Source organism: Simochromis diagramma, unplaced genomic scaffold (assembly GCF_900408965.1).
Source record: "Simochromis diagramma unplaced genomic scaffold, fSimDia1.1 OVJJ01000583.1, whole genome shotgun sequence".
Classification (NCBI taxonomy): Eukaryota; Metazoa; Chordata; class Actinopteri; order Cichliformes; family Cichlidae; genus Simochromis; species Simochromis diagramma.
This window is the reverse complement of record NW_024387285.1, coordinates 401,901-418,227: the sequence shown is the minus strand read 5'-3', so window position 1 is coordinate 418,227 and position 16,327 is coordinate 401,901. Positions and strand designations below refer to the sequence as shown.

Sequence of the window (16,327 nt, the reverse complement as noted above, 5' to 3'; positions counted from 1 at the left end):
AAACAAACACACACACACACACACACACAGCAGATTATTAGGTTCTGAAATGTGTAACGGAGCTTCCATGATTTGGTGCAACATTAAAAGGACGACTCACTGGTGACTGGGCTTTGGAGAAGTTGACGTGAGCGTAAAGCAGCACGGCGATGTCCTTGTGTCCCGCCTCCAGAGCTATGGACAGAGCGCTGCTCTCATCCTGGTGGAGCAAACAAAATAAGTCAGCATGACCAAAAACAGCATCTACACACCTGCAGTTCTTCTGTTAGAAACGAGTGGGTCCAACATTACAGCAACAAAGTTCTTCTACACAACTCACACTGTCGCTGAGCGTGGCGTCACAGCCCGGCCGGGCCAGCAGCAGCTTGACGATCTCGACGTGGCCGTGCTCGCTGGCGCACATGAGCGCCGTCGAGCCCTCGTCGTCCTGGATGTTGACATCGGCGCCGTGAGCCAGCAGGGCTCGAACCATGTCCATCCTGCCGTGACTGACCGCCAGCATCAGCCCCGTCTGGCCGGCCTGCGGCGGGGACAAAAGCACGGTGAGCAAACCCGACGCTTCCGGCCTCCACGCCGACGCGCTCGTGCAAATATCAACTCTGAACTAAAACGGTTTCATTAAACGAAGAGCTCTGATCACACAGAGGTGCTGTTTTCAATGAAGCCACACAAACATCCACAGTATCACAGCACAGCCAGTACAACTGTGCGGTGGGCGGAGCCTGGGTGAAGCAACGATGCATGGTTCAGGTAACGAAGGAACAATCATCCAGATGATTGATGTTACTGTTCATTCATGATCACAGGATGCAAACAATCCTTTTCTATATTTCAACATGTTTGAAAACTCTTAACGTTGGTTTGTGTTCATCAGCACACGCTGTGCCACAAACACACCGAGTGGCACCAGGTCAACATCTCTCCAGCAGCTCTAAGAACCTTTGTCTGGAAGCTAACGGGTCGTGTTCCCGGTGAAGCTGCATCGTTCCCAAACACGACTCCAGATCAAATGTTCAGTATTTCACAAACTTAAATTTGTCTCACTTTTAAAAGTCCAGGCCGTTACCTTTCTCCACCACACGGTGTCACTAAAGTGCAATTTCCCCCTTCAGCAGCTCCAGAGGTTTAAACTAAACTGTTTAAACTTCTGCAGGCAGTCGTTCATCGACTCATGTTTAGCTTCATTTGTGCATTTCTGATTTTTCCAGTAACGTTCCCGTTTCTGCTCCGTCCATCGTGCACGTTTCATTTCTGCTTTTGCTTCGTTTGCTTTTTAGAGCGACTCTGCTCTTGTCTGGCCGTCGTGACCTTCGTATTACTGCCGCGACCTTTTGACCTCTGACCTCCTCTCACTGACCTGACTGGCGCGTGCGTTGACGTCACCCTTGCCGAAGAGCTCCTCCACAATACGCATGTCCCTGGGGGTCTCCACGGCTGCGAGCGCGGCGAGCATGATGGGGGTGTATCCCGCCTTGTTCTGCTGGTTCACATTACACACGTCTGAAACACACACCAACACAGACAGTTCAAAACTTCCAGAAGGTTGGACAAAGACATTTTTGTCACTGGTGGTCTCGGGTTGGGGGGGGGGGGGTCAGCCTGTGACACTGACTCGTCACCGCCAGTCAACGACGACACAGACGTGTCAGCATGTGGCGCTTCTGTCAGTCGCTTCTCGTGAATAAACAAAAAGGAAACACTCGAGTCCCGTGTCGTATCGTCTGCTCCTCCTCACACTCTCTACAAGCTGAACACGCCAACATGGAGAGGGAAAAAAACCCGTGAGCCGTCAGAGGCCGGATGGGAGCGAAGCGAGCGGAGGCCTCAGCTAGAACTGGGACGGACAAAGGCTACAATGGGAGGAGGGGGCGGAGACGGCGTCACGGACACAAGGACACAAAAGGCAGAGGAGACAAAAGGCCTTCAGAGCAGCGAGTGGCCGCGACCTCATCACAGTCTATTGAGCCTCCGCGGAGCTCGCTGTGGGAGCGTCAGCGAGGACGAGAAAACTTTCCTGTCTTGGAGCCCAAATGTGAGCGTCTGTGTCGTCTACGTGTTCTTGGTGACATTTAACTCACATGTGCAGATTTCCTGCCTGGGCTTTAAAATATATTTTCTCACAGGAAGATATGGAAATGCAAACAGACCGTTTCTAGTCCTGCTGACTGGAACTCATATTACTGCCACCACATTTAACCACTCCTTATTACAACTGAGTCCAAACAAGCCTCGAGCCTGAGAGGAAGGCGGAGGAGCTGGAGGAGACGCCTCCTGCTGTGTGGAGACAGCGCCAACCGAAGCCGTTTGTATCCTTGTATCCTCACTTTCAGTGTTTTCCTTCATCGTCTTCCAGCGTGAAGCCGTGTCCCGCCTGCATCTGTGGCTCTGCATCACGAGGTCACTCAGCTGCCTTCGTGTCAAACTATCAGATAATTATTTTGCTGTTAACAGCAGGAGCTGCGGGGACAGAGAGGGAGGATCCTCCTCGACTGTCAGGATGGAGGAAAACGGAGGCGAAGCATGAGGAGAAACCAGGAAGACAAAAAGGTGAAATCTGACCATCGTGACATCTGAGAAGTTTTATAGACAAATAAAGACTGTACGTCCCTCAACACGAACGTCTCACTGCTCTGTGCCCGCATCAAGTTAAATACGTTTTTTTAAAGTTGAACTTCATCCTACCCGCAGCGCTCCAGCAGTGAACGAGCCGAGGACTTACAGACGGTCTGTTGTCTTCATTTTTTACATTTAGAAAACAAAAACAAACAAACAGTATAAATGGAGAAGAAGAAGCTGGAGGCGGGAGATGAAGCCCTCCCTCAGCAGCGTCTCTCCTGGGAGCCAATCATTTCAAAGCCGCCTCGCACGAACGCAGCTCTCACCTGCATCCAGCAGCTTCTTCACCACCTGGAAGTTTGAGTGTGAAACGCTGTAGTGCAGCGCCGTGTTGCCGTTGCCGTCGGCCATGTTGACGATGTGGCGCAGCACGGCGGGAGAGAAGTCCGTGAACGCTCCCAGGTAGTCCTCCACCATGGCCGCCACCGCCGCCTTCTGACTGGACACGCGGAACCACTCGTGCTGCACCGTGTTGAGACAGCCTCTCTGCACAGACAGGAAGTGACCATCAGCACGCCAACAGGCAAATTTAACTAAAGGCCCAGCTCTGGGTGCACAGTGGGCGTGTCACACTGAATCCACCGTGGTGACTGGTCAGCGCTGCGCTCCAAACCACGTTTCATGACATCATTTAACAAACAGCTGATCAGATTCCTCACCAGGTCTTTGTTGGTCACAGCCTTGGAGTCACTGAGGTGCGACTTGAGAACGCCGCATGCAGCCAGCATCTTCTCGCTCAGCTCGTACCTTTGAGTCGAGGTCAAACAGACGTCATTCTTCTAATAGCTTCAGCCTCGTCCCAACATAACTGATCAAATTTACAGACAGAAAAATATCATCATGATTTCATCTTCTATACTCGCCTCTCTCTCGTCTCCTGCTTCTCTGAACTTTCCTCGTCATCCTTCTTGTCCACGTCCTCTGCTCCCTCGGGCTGGAACTCCTCCCTCGTGCTCTGCCCCTCCACTTTCTGGTGTTCCTCCTTTCCTCCGTAGCCCTCCTCCTCCTCCTCCTCGTCCTCGTCCTCTTCGTCTGACCCAGAGGAGCTGCTGTCCTCCGAGCTGGAGTCGTCACTCGACGTAGTCTCGTATCTGCGCCACGAGGGGGCGACAGAGGTGCAGAAACAAAGATGTGAGTGCAGATCAGCAGCTCGGGTTTCATATTTGCGAACAACACTAACGAGCTCGTGAGGCTCGGCGTCGACACACAGCTGAGCAAACGTGAGCCCTGCCACCTTTGACCTCAGCCGGGACACAAACACAGAAAAACTCTCACGCTGCAAACTTCTGATTAAAAACATTCTCACCCTCCGTTCACCCCGACGAACTGCAGGTTCTTCTTCGTGCCGTTGGAGTCGGCTCGGCCGTCTTTCTTCTTCATGATGGATTTCAGGGTGCTCTGCCCTGCAGGAGACGCAGAACATCGTAAACCAGAGCCGACAACATGACACATGATCCAGAATCAACTTAAACTCTGAATCTGATAAATCGAACAGGCTGCTTTAAAACAGAGCTGTGTGTTTATCGTTAGTAAAAAGCACCATGTAGGCGCGCTGTTATATCCAAACACTTCAAAACATGAATAGTTCATCGATACATAAATAAGGGAACCCTTCATCATCACAGTGTGACACAAAGTTCAACTTCAGGAAGCGATGAAGACGCAGCGGCGACGAGGACGCAGCGGCGACGAGGACGAGCGACGGCACCGCCTGCACCGTTTCCTCCTGTTGTCACTTTGATTTGCAGAATGCTTTCGTTTCCTGAGCGACAGAATCACGTTTAACCGCCGTCATGTGATTGCGCGTTCACATATTTTTGAACACTGCAGATATTCAGACGTCAGCTATGAACAAAGATACGTTCCTCGTCAGGACTTCATCTCAAACAGACCCTCGTCACTAAATGAATAAAGAATAAGGTTAAATCAGATCTCTGACATCTGTAAGCTCCAGCTTCTGTGACAGACACACTTATCTGGAGTTTATGCATCATTAAAATAAGAGCATTTATGTTTCCGTTATTTATAGTGTGTAAGGTGAGACTTTTCGGAGTGCAAAGTGTTTTTTCTTTGTTGTTTCCGTCTCTTTCCCATGTTTCATCACGATCCTCCTCATAAAATCATCCCTCCAACTCTCCTCCTGCATAATTAACACACCATGTAACTAAACAGCCCATTGAGCTGGTTACAAAGAGCCGATAACGCCTGAACGCTCCACTAAAAGTTCTGACATGATCGAGAGCTCTGGCAGAGACGAAAGCAGCCATTAAGTGTCCGTCTCATCTGTCCGCGAGGCGCTGGAAGCCGACTCAAAGCCCGAAGTATCTCAGTCATTTTAAGTAGAGGCCTCGAAAACCGAAATACCAGCAGAGCGAGCCAGAAACACTCAGCACATCTGCCAGGACTTGCCTCCACCGAGGGGCCTCCTTAACGCTGCGGGAGAAACAGAGCATGTGTTCATGCATCAGCATGCAGGGAGCTGCATGTGTACACACAGGCGTGTGCGCTGCTCATTAGCAACAGAGTCGTTCAGCACGCTTCCCGTGTTTTGACAGCTGGGAGTGAGAGTGGCGTGAGCCGCTCGTCGGGCCGATGACGGCGCTCGTGGTGGCGTTTCACACGTCACCTGGCGTCTGCGCGAGGTGACCTCCTACAGTCAGCTCAGGTGAGGTAACGCGCACCTTACAGCAGCCGGGTTGTGAAAGAAGCGTTTGAATGTTCTGCTGAGGGGCCGTCTCTACAGCCAGCAGACCACAGCCTAAACATCTGGTCAGATAACTTAGGAAAACATCTGCTTCACGCTCCAGAGCCTCGCTCTTACTGTTCTGGCTCTGCTTCTGCACAGGAACAGGAACTGAAGCTGAACCGGTGACTTTAGCTCGCAGTGTTTATAACCCTGATAAATGGACTCGGGGGCCGAAGAAGGCAAATAAGATGTGTTTGACTCTCAAACTGTGCAACAGAGTCCAAAAAACACGAGCTGACAATCTGATTCATGTTCCTGGGTCACAGAGCATCAGACATCAGCCCGTCTGCTGTGGAGGAAAAACCTTTGAATCATGTTAAGGTTCAGCACTTGACCATAAGACGTAGCAGTCAGGTGGGTGTGGCTGCAGCACCAAAATAAAACTGATTGAGCTAAAAGCAGAAGCAACACAGATCTGGGAGTCTATGATACTCGAAACCACCATCAGCCTCCAGACCTCCATCTCAGAACCACACTGCAACCTCCACAGTGAGGACAGGGGTACATTTACACTGTCAGAGGCGTGGCCTGGAGCACTTTTGGCTGTCCAATTAGGATGAAGCTGTAGTATTTTATCAGGAAGTTCATTAGAAATAACGAGCAGGCGTCTGTGGGACGCCTCAGAGTCTCTGGACTAGCCAGACTTGTTAGCATTAGCTCAAAACTACCCACAAAACAAACAGAAACTTCAAGATGTTGATTCCAACTAACAGACAGTGGTCAGGTCCATCTTTTATATGCAGCTTGTAAACTGCAGCGCTCTTAAAATATTTAATATTGGAATAATAACAACAATAATGAGCTGTGTTGTTGCAGTCGCACCATGCAGCGCTGTAGACATCTGGAGGTCCATGCGGCTCTTCTGCTCGGCCGCACTTATCTGCTGCTGCGACGGCGTGTTCGCAGGCGTATTCGCTGCCGTGAGGTCAGGTGACTTCTCCACGTGCTTCGCCCCGACAGACGACAGCTGGAGCTGCTGACTGCTCTCTGACAAGGGGAACAAAAGAAAAGGTCAGGCAGGTTTAGACATTTTGAGCTCTCTGAACGTTCACTTTGTTACCGTCTGAAACGACAGAGCGCCACAGAGGCGAGGAGCGATTTGAGATCCAGTTTTCTAAATCAAAGACAGTTTTTCACTCCTCACTGATTTGAAGACGGCAGCATTCAGTAAGAAAAAGGCTCTTGGTGCTCCAAGGAGCAGCATCAGCCGTGACTTTAATGCAACTCTGTGCTGAATGTTGATGGCAGGAGTAAAGTCACAAGAACGGGATAAAAACAAAAGAGGAAACGTGTGATGACATCGCAAAAGAGGCCAGAAAGGAGCACAGAGTCGCCGCGTGCTCATCTGCAACAACGTGTGTTATGTAAGGGAGAAGGAGCCATGAATCAGCATCAGCAGGGAGCTGTTAGTGAAGGCAGGGCGGCCTGCAAAAACAACAAGTGGAAGAATGGTGCGACATTACTGCCTCCTGAAAGAAATGAGCTCATTGTTGGTTCAAGTCCAAAGGCCCTGCCACATATTTCAGGGTCACAGATCAGCACGGCCTGTCTGATCCTATCAGGATTCTCTTTACACGTGTGTGACAACCCCACCCCCTAAACTCCAAACCAGCACCCACCCTTCAGTCCTGAACTACACCTTGATTCAGCTCATTAGAACACTGACATGCATACAAATGTGTTTGAGACGAGCAGCACTCCTCCAGGGCTGAAAAACCTGCAGTTCCTCTAATGACCACTTGAGGCAGTCCCCATAGACTCCCATGTTAAAACTTTAACTGTAGCTACTGCAAACTTCACATCACTCAGCTGAATGTTGACAGGTTTGTGCCGTCACAGCTGTCTGTAACCCGTTTAGGCCCATCGGAGCTTAAATGTAACATTTTTAAATCCTGGTAGAATTGCAACCACATAAGCTGGCGCACTTTTTTTGTATATGAAACTGGAGGAGTTGTAATTGCATAACATGCATTCAATTTTTTTTCCAAATGGCTTTGCAAAAAAAAAAAAGAAAAAAAAACCCACATAAAAATTGCTGCAACAGCAAAAACATAATAATCCTGAAACACCCTTTGCCAATCTGATCAGCTGTTTGCAGCACTTCCTACGTCAGCGCAAACCATCGCATGTTCACCATCACCTGTCAAAACCGGACGTGATGTCATGTTTTGGGGAAACGTAGTTTTTCCTTGCAGCGCCTCTCAAAGGTTTACTGGTGTTTATGAAAGTTTATGCCTTTCTGTACAGTTTCTGGAGGCTTAATTGACCTGTTGGAAGTAGATTCTCTTGATGCTGTTTTTTTTGCAATTTATGCACAATAATAGTCATTTCGTTTTTCCTGCAGTTAATAAAAAACATTGTGTATCTCAAAAATGAAACTATGAAGACACTTGAAATTTCTGTAAGTAGAAACATGTGTAAAAAAAAAAAAATCCTTTTTTTGTAGTTTATTGCACTTCTTTTGCAATATGTGTAGTTATTATGGATTTAATGCACACATTATTAAAATTTGGGATATAACGTTTGTATTGCTGCATAGCAAGTTGAAATACTCCCAGAAATAGCCCCACAGCATGTAAAAATATAAAGATAAGCACGAGGTCTGTGCTGTAGTTTTGAGTGAAGGAGGCATTTCAGTATTTTATGAATTTGTTACTTTGCTTTCATACAAACAGAATAATAACTTTAGGTTTGGAGGAAATGCTCGCTTTCAAAATGGAGAAGCAAACATGAAGAGGATGAAATGGAAATCACAACATCTCTGTGACAGCGGAGCAAACTCCATCAGCTGAGGAAGATCAAATGACACGATCGTTAGCTACAGAAGAGCCATTATCATAATGGGAGGAAAGCTCGAGCCAGTCTACATGTCAGACTCTAGTCTGATATAATAAATAAACAGTACCCTCACCTTCTTTTGACTCCGCCTGCAGCTTCAGGATGTCCTCGGCGCTCCCGTACTTCATGACTGAGTTGATGGATGACAGTGTGCTGACCAGCTGACTGTTGATGACCCCAAACTGGGACTGGGGCTGGCCGAATGCCTCCGCCAGCTCGGTATAGTTCTCGGCCAGCAGCATTTGCTGCTCCTGCAGCAGCTTCTGCACGCGCTCGATGTAATGGTCCAAGCTGACGCCACCGTGCGCCTGCAGGTCGGCCGGATCAGCGTGCACAGCGGCCGGCGCAGGCTTCACCTCTGCCGTCTCCTGGCTGCCGATGCTCGCCACAGACTCAGCCGGCTGGGAGGGGCCACACGCTATGTTTCTGGTTTTTAAACCAACCAGGAAATTCTCATGGACGCTCACTGGCCCCACCCCGCATTCTTTGGTTTTAGTTGAGCTCAATTTGCCGGGCAAGAGCTCCACGTCCGAGGTGGTTCCAACGGCGATCGAACGCATCTTTGCCGTTGAGTGAACGTCTTTGACGAGTCCTTCTCCGGCAGCCACGGTCCGGGTTTCTGTGACCACCGTGTTGGTTTGCTTATCTGATGTAACCGACTCCATGTGAGTGAATGAGTCTGAGAGGACAGCGTGCTTCGTGTTCGTGGACTTGTGTGCAACTTCTGCCTCAGTGCTGGTCTCCTGAGTCAGTAACTCAGGAGCCGCCGTGACTCCAGAGTCCACTTGACTGACACGGTCAGTCTCAGTTCCTTGTGACACCAGCGTCTTGATGGGACTAACGATCACATCCACCGAACAGTCTCCACAGCCCACGGATCTCTGCTCTTTGCTGGCTTCCATCGCGGGTTCACCGAGGGTCAAGCTGTCCACCAGCTCCTCTGTGTTCACTCCCACCTCACAAACGCTGAGCTCTACGCCTACCTGCCGATGGCACGTCTCCACGTGCCGTCCTACACACTGGTCAGACACCTCCATCTGTTCGTGCACCACCCACCGGTCCATGGGGATATCCGGTCCTGTGGCGACGCTGTGCACAGAAGGCTGACAGGACACTCCTCTAGTCAGAGTCTGTGGACTTTTAGCAGTGCTAACATGGCTGAATTCCAGATGTTCGCCCACTCCCTGGCTGCGTGTCTGGACTTTAGCCTCCACACAGGCGCTGTACATCTCCGGCCTGACCATCAAACCTTTGTCTGCTTTTTTCTTGTTTGACCCGCCGGCAGCTTGGAGCTCCAGTTTCAGCTTGCCCATCTCCATCTGATGAGTGGTTTCTTTGAGCTGCACCTCCAGGCGGTAGATCTTCTCCTTCAGGGAGTCGATGGTCTGCTGCTGGAGCTCGATCTCTTTCTCAGCTTCGCTGCTCATGCCCAGCATGGCCTCGGTGACGCCAACTGCAGTGCTCCGGATTTCCAGCCGGTCTGTAGACACCCCCGCGTCCCGAAAACAGCGTTCCTTCTCTGGCTTTCTTTGGGTGGCTGGAAGATTATTCATATTTTGATCAGTAACTATGCCAACAGACTTTTGGTGGGCCTGGTTCTGCGTGAGGTTTTGAGGCTGATTTTCATTTGCGTTGTCCTTGGAAGTCTTCTCCAGTGCTTGGACCTCAGCAGCCAGGCGTCTGAACTCCTCCAGCCTCTGAGCGCTCTGCTCCTGGGCTTCTGGCTCGATGATGTGCAGCTCCGTTTCCTTTTGGATGGGGCCCGGGTTTTCCATTTGGTCAGCGCAGCCTACACTGTAGGAACGTTTGCGGAAGCCGCCAAGACCTTGACCTTTTGATTGAGCAGCCAACTGTCTTTTCTCCTCCTGCAGAACGGCAATCTTCACCTGCAGGATGGGAATGGTTTTCACCTGCTCTTCCAGCTCTTTCAGCCTCTTGAGCGCCACGACCATCTGCTCCCGGATTTGCTGCAGGTGCAACGGGCTGACGTTCGTTACCGGGGTAGCCACGCCAGAGCTCATGGGGCTGTGGCGGATGGAGCTGCCCCTGGATTGTGGGTAATAGGCGTTATACTCTCCGTTAGGGAGATGACCGTTGATGGGGAGAGTCTGATAGGTGTTGGGAGAGATCTGGCTTGTGCCTATGGAGCCAGAGTAGGAGGACAGCGAGCTGCTGGAGCCCATACCACCGAAGCTGGCGAGACGCCGGCGGGGCATCGGAGGCTCGCTTAGCGGCTGCAGAAGCGCACGCTCCTGCTCCAGCCGACGGCGGGTCTCCATGAGGGTCTTCTCCACTTGTGGGTTGTGCCGAGGGGCAAACCTGGGCGACGGCGGGGGGAGGAGCTGTTTCTGCTCTGCGACGCTTGAACACGGCTGATGCAGAGGCACCTCACAGGCTGCCCTGGAGAGGGTGGGGGTCAGCGGGGCAGCGGCCCTGTTGGTGAAGAAGACCGGGGACTGTTTGCCGTCACTGTTGGAGGAGGACAGCGAGTCTGTGGAGGTCCATTCAGCCTGAGCGCCGACCCCGCCAGTGCTGCCCCGAGGCACCGCCGAGGGTTTGGCCACTTTGGGCTTCCTCTGGATACTCAGCTTCTTAATAGTGTTGCCCCTCTCGATGTCGTCAACATACTTGAGGAAGTCCAGGTCTAACTGGTAACCATAAGGAGTTTCAACATAGTAGGGGGCCTCAGAGTCCTTCTCGTCTTCTGTGCTTGGGCATCTTTGTCCTCTTTCTGTAAGAGAGACCACAAAAATTTATTAGTGTCGCTTTAATGCTGGAAACAGACCAATTTAGAGAGCTCGTACATACTGAGAGGATCTACTGAGGCAAGTCTGTGAAAGTGTGAGAGTCAGGAAAATCATTTATCCTGTTAATTTGAGACATAAAATCACAATAATCCCACTCTGACATATAAATAGATCTATGCACATTTCATTCAGCCACATGGTAAAAACAGAAGGAGGAAAATAAAGAGGACAAGTCCACAAATCCCAACAGCTTCATCTGATCCGACTCTTAACGTGCAGGTATTTTCTTTGTTTACACAGAGTTAGTCTAATGCTCGCAGCACGCTGCCGGCACCTCTGGCCACAGACGGTCGTCATAATTTGACAGAGCGAGTACAAATACATCTCAAATTTCTCACATCTCTGCGTCTCACATAGTTTGGGTCCAACTAAAACACTCTCTGCCAAAATAATTAGAACTCAGTCTTTTCCACAAAAGTGGCAGAAGATTTAAAACAAAATTAATCTGTCAAAGTCGGCTCGCCGAGGTGTGACGAAACCAAAGGTTCAAAGCTGTGACACAAACAGACTGTTGCTTCCAAAGCTCACACAAGAAAGAAGGCAAAGGGCTCTGAGAGGCGACGTCAATATTCCCTCGTTCAAAATCCATCCAGTGTCAACATTTAGCTGTTACAGGCAGAAGTGACCACGAGCTATCACCCAGTTAAAAGAGCAGCTACGGGCCAATCAAAGCTGCTTAAATCAAAGTCCAAACTCCAACACTTCCAGCTGAAAATGCCCTCAGTCACAGCCAGGCCGCCGCATTCACACCGCGTTGGCTAAATACAGAGGCTTGTTCTTGGTATGCCTGGAACTCTCAGTGACTAAAGCAAACACAGGCTGGAAATAAACAGCCCTGCTCTTCCCTTCCAGTCCGCCCAGCTCCTTTCCATTCAGCAACAGGAGGAGGGAACTACAGGGATAAGCCTGCTGCTAAAACCTCTGCATGTGTTGCTCAAACTTCACTCACCGCACACCAGCAGCTCTTTAACTGGACGTTTCCTCCTCTGCTCCTCTCGGCTTCACATTCACGGCTCTGTGCTGGGATCGCAACTACGCCTTCTCCTCACTCTGTGCTCGCTTTCACAATCCTCTCTCCACACGGGACATAAAAAGCTCCACTATTGGTGTAAACTACACGCAGCGCTGCTCTGGTGCACCATTGGACAGCTGCTTCCTCCAATCGTGTGAGGCTAGAGCCGGGCGCTTCCCTTCCTAAATAAGAGTCCTGTTATGCATGGAGGGGAGGTGAACCCACAACAATAACAGTCTGTTCTTGACACCAGTCACACTTTTACACTGGTCTATGCTCCATGATACAAAGACTCATCCGTCACTTACAGTCAGTTTGTGTCCACGCCTTTATTTTCAGAAGTTCATTTTTCTACCAGGTAAAGAAAACTGAGGGGAAACGCCTGAGTGCACGTGCACGCACGCACGCACACACGCACACACACAGGGAGTGACCTGGTCCGTGCACGGCTAAATCTACCCCCTCAGTGTTCAGCCTGTGATGATAACACTGCATGGATTCCAGTTCAATTCCATTTATATGGCACCAAATCACCGCAGCAGTCGCTTCAAGGTGCTTTATGCTGTAAGGTAAAGGCTTTTTATTTAAATCATGCTGTGTCACAATTTTAAACTAGTCTGCACTCCTGACAGTTGTTTGGGGGGGGAAAAAAAAAGCCAGTTTCCTCATGTTTTCTGATTTTTTGTTTTTGTGAATCGAGCGTCTGACAGCTCCGTCTGCAGACAAAGCCCCGGCTGTTTTCTGCTGCCCTGAGAGTCACGTCCTGTTTTTCCCCTGGTATAAATATTCTGAGCGCACAGTCACGGTCTTGTGCTGTCTGGTTTGGAGGAGTCCCCCTGTGGCACGAGCGCCAACCGGCCGTGTCGCATGTGACGGGCGGCTCTGTGGCACGGACACTCCGAACAGCTGAGCGATGACCTCATCAGCCGACAACTGACGGGGTCGGGCAGCAGGACAGCGAGAAGAGCCCGGGCGTCTGCTGCAGCTAACAGCTGTGAGCTCGTCAGTCTGAGGGGTCACATGACAGTTAGCACAGCGAGGCTGCTGGACTTCATCTCCCTTCTTACAGACCACGCCTTCAGCCCTGCCTAAAGCCGTTTGCACAGCCATGAAAAGGAGGCATTATTCTGTTCCCCAAACTGAGCTGCACCAGTGTGACCAAGCCCTCGAAAACAGGACCTGCAAACTTCCCTCTTTATCTGCCTCAGCAGCCAATGAGAGGAGAGAAAAGCACATTTCTGGTTACAATTTGGTCATAAAAATTATTTTCTCATTTTCCCCTGAACATCCTGAAGCTTCTGGATGTTAAAACATTACTGTTGTTTAGTGTATCCGGCCTGATGGTGGAATCGACCTTCTTGCTGTGAGGAAACAGTGCTGCTGTATGCGTTTTTAATTTAGCAAATTTAGGGACTCATCATACTTCCTCTCTTTTCAAAGCAAAAAATAAATAAATAGATTTCCACCTCATTTTCTCCTCTTGCTCCAAAGCTCACAGCTCAGCCTGTTCATGTGGGAATTTCAGCCTCGTTCCTTCAGCTGTGACCAGGTGGGTTTAATGCTCTGACTCCAAGTGCAGAACAAACATACAAACAACTGAAATCATTATTTGAGGGTCCAAAAGTGCTTTAATCAGCTGATGAAGATAAGCCGTTTCCTCAGGTGATAATCATCTGACACCTTTTACAGAAAGTCAAATCGTCTCTGAACTCAAACCATTAATAAGCTGAGCTCCAGTATAAACAGCTGGTTTTTAATAGTTTAGTTTCAGGGGGATACATGTTTTTTTCTTACCCATCCAAGGACATTAAGACCAAATACAGCTATGAGCATGTGCACCGTGTATTAATAAAAGAAGACAGAATAAACAAAAATGCCTCTTTTAGTCAAAGTCGTCCAGCGGAGCAGAGTTTAGCTCTGATCTGCGAGTGCCAACCTAAAAATATCAGGTAGTTTTGACCACACCGTTCCCGGCTCTGTTCTACTTCCCTCAGATATAGATATTTACCCTTACTTGAATATTGTATATTGTATATTGCATAGCTTTCTTGTTAATTTGTATTGTATTTATTTAAATTTTTACTTTTTAATTATTTTATTTGCATTTTTTAATCACTCTCTTATATTTAAATGTTCACTTGCTATTTCATCTAGGGTTTGAGAGTAACGAAATTTCTATTCTCTGTATGTCCTGTACATGTGGCAGAATTGACAAATAAAGTTGACTTTGACTTTGATATTCAAATATTTCTGCCTAATTATCAAAGGTGAGCCATATGTACAAGCTCACAATGAGGACTCGCAGCTCAAACAGAAACTTGCTTCAGAGTCAAACACCAGTTCCTCACACGTCCCTCTGCAGCCAAACTCAGCATCACGCACCGTCGGTAACACGTTTCAGTCGTTTCCATGTCCACAGACATGTGAGCCACGGAAAACACCCCGAACTGTGTCTGAGCTTTTCTCTGCTTCTCCAATCAGCTGCTGAAAATGTCCAGCCTTCATTCATTCACGCCGCTCAAGCTCTCCGTGTTTGCTCTTAAAATATGGGACTGCAGGCCGGCCCGGGCCCCGATGTTGACGCTCTGAAGAAAAATATACAAGCGGGGCCGTGCTTATTTTACAGCGGCTCTGTAAAAGTTTAAATTTAGAGCTGACGAAAGCCTTTTAATTCCACAGCGCCATCAGACGCTGAATAAATGAGGCTGCTGGGCTAAATGTGTCTGCCAGCTGTTTGTTAACCAGAGAAATTAAAGCCAAACTACCTGCTTACACACACACACACACACACACACTTTAATTACCAGTTACAGAAGGTTACATCTCACCTTAGAGCACAGTTCCTCATCAGTCTGTGGACAGTTAGGGTGTCAGTAATCTTTAACTACATGTTTTAAATGTGTACGACCAGTCTGGAGTTAAAGCTGTTATGATCTGATAACATGTGCACTTAGGTGGGGTCCAAGACAACAACATTACGACCCACGCGTGGGGCGATCCGGGGATATTAGGATAAATGAGTGAACTGCTCGTTAGTGATGTAGACAAAATGAGTTTAGGCCCAACTACAAAGCACTGGGCCTTGTGGATATCTGAGAGACGCCGACGTCCACAGAAGAAAACACTGGAGTGTTCAGATCTGAGCAAACTGCCCTTTTATTTAGATTTTAATCTTATCGGTTCTGCCCAACAGCTCACGTTCAATTTAAGTTCCTGCTCAAAGGGGATCGAGTCTCCAGTGTTCAAAGATCTTTAGTGACGCTCCAAAAAGTCCTGAAATAACAAAGAAAACAAACTTGTTTGGGAACACCCGTTTCACTGTTGGTACCTCACGTGTACATATTTACCAGTATCCAGTATGCACATGCTGCTTCTGGGTCTGAAAAGTGAAGTGTGCCTTTAACCTGTATTTTTTTTTTGCACAGGTACCGACCTAATTAATTAATGGCCACCAGGAGGCGGAACCTGTGGTTGCAAAGAGACTAAACGCCCTGCAGCAGGGGTGGGGAAACTCCAGGCATGTTGAGGAGGTAATTCAGCCATTTAATCAGCTGTGTTGGGTCAAAAACAGCTAAAGCCTGCAGGACACCGGCGCTCGAGGCCTGGAGCTGGAGGAAACGAGCAGGTAACATCACAGCACACCCGTCACATGACCCGTTTCAGTCGTATCCAGTTTCGTTCCTCAGGCCGTCGCTCTGACCAACACTTAGACACTCACATAGTGTCTGTACTTAAACAGCCCCCATACCTGCTGCCAAATCAAAGCATGCTATATAGTCGAGTCCTTGTGCGCTTAACTGTATACATGTGTAACATTATCAAACCCTTATAACTCCATAATTTATCCCAACATCTTTGCACCAGTGCACTTATGTGCTACACGTGCCATTATCGTCTGTGATGTTGCGTTTGTCAGTGTTGCCCGTCGTCTGTTTGTTTACCTACACTGTGAGCAAAGAAAAGACTGCAGCCCAATTCCAAGCACGTGTCCACACAGTCTGTCTATAACGTTGGTTTTGCAATAATGAACCTTTAACACAACCATCACTACCAACAGCATCCAGGAGAAACACTGAAAGACTCGTGAAATGCTTGAAAGAAGTGAAAGTGAACTCAGGGCCGTTCAGGATGTGCAGAGAAAAACTTGCAAACTCATTGGAAGTGCAGGGCTGTGCTCCCGCATAGCTGTGAGAGCCAAACATGATGCAAGCGCCTGGGTGGAGCAGCCTCCACCCGCCCGACGGCACAGAAACAGCTCTGATTTTACCCCTTCAGAAGACGAAACACTCGAGTTTGCTCAAAATGAGC

At 49.0% G+C, this 16,327-nt stretch overlaps 1 protein-coding gene across 5 annotated transcripts in view; it reads right to left on the bottom strand.

Moving 5' to 3' along the window:
* The window catches only part of kank1a (KN motif and ankyrin repeat domains 1a), a 48,713-nt gene that overhangs the window by 839 nt on the left and 31,547 nt on the right, over positions 1–16,327 (bottom strand). For all 5 annotated transcript variants that reach the window (XM_040003640.1, XM_040003636.1, XM_040003638.1 and 2 more), the window contains 9 exons: positions 8,274–10,931; positions 6,185–6,349; positions 3,923–4,019; positions 3,480–3,707; positions 3,276–3,363; positions 2,883–3,102; positions 1,358–1,500; positions 320–520; positions 101–199 (listed from right to left, as the gene is read on the bottom strand). In XM_040003640.1, coding sequence (XP_039859574.1) covers positions 101–199; positions 320–520; positions 1,358–1,500; positions 2,883–3,102; positions 3,276–3,363; positions 3,480–3,707; positions 3,923–4,019; positions 6,185–6,349; positions 8,274–10,479 — 3,447 coding nt within the window. In that variant the 5' untranslated portion in view covers positions 10,480–10,931. The remainder of the gene's footprint in view (positions 1–100; positions 200–319; positions 521–1,357; positions 1,501–2,882; positions 3,103–3,275; positions 3,364–3,479; positions 3,708–3,922; positions 4,020–6,184; positions 6,350–8,273; positions 10,932–16,327) is intronic.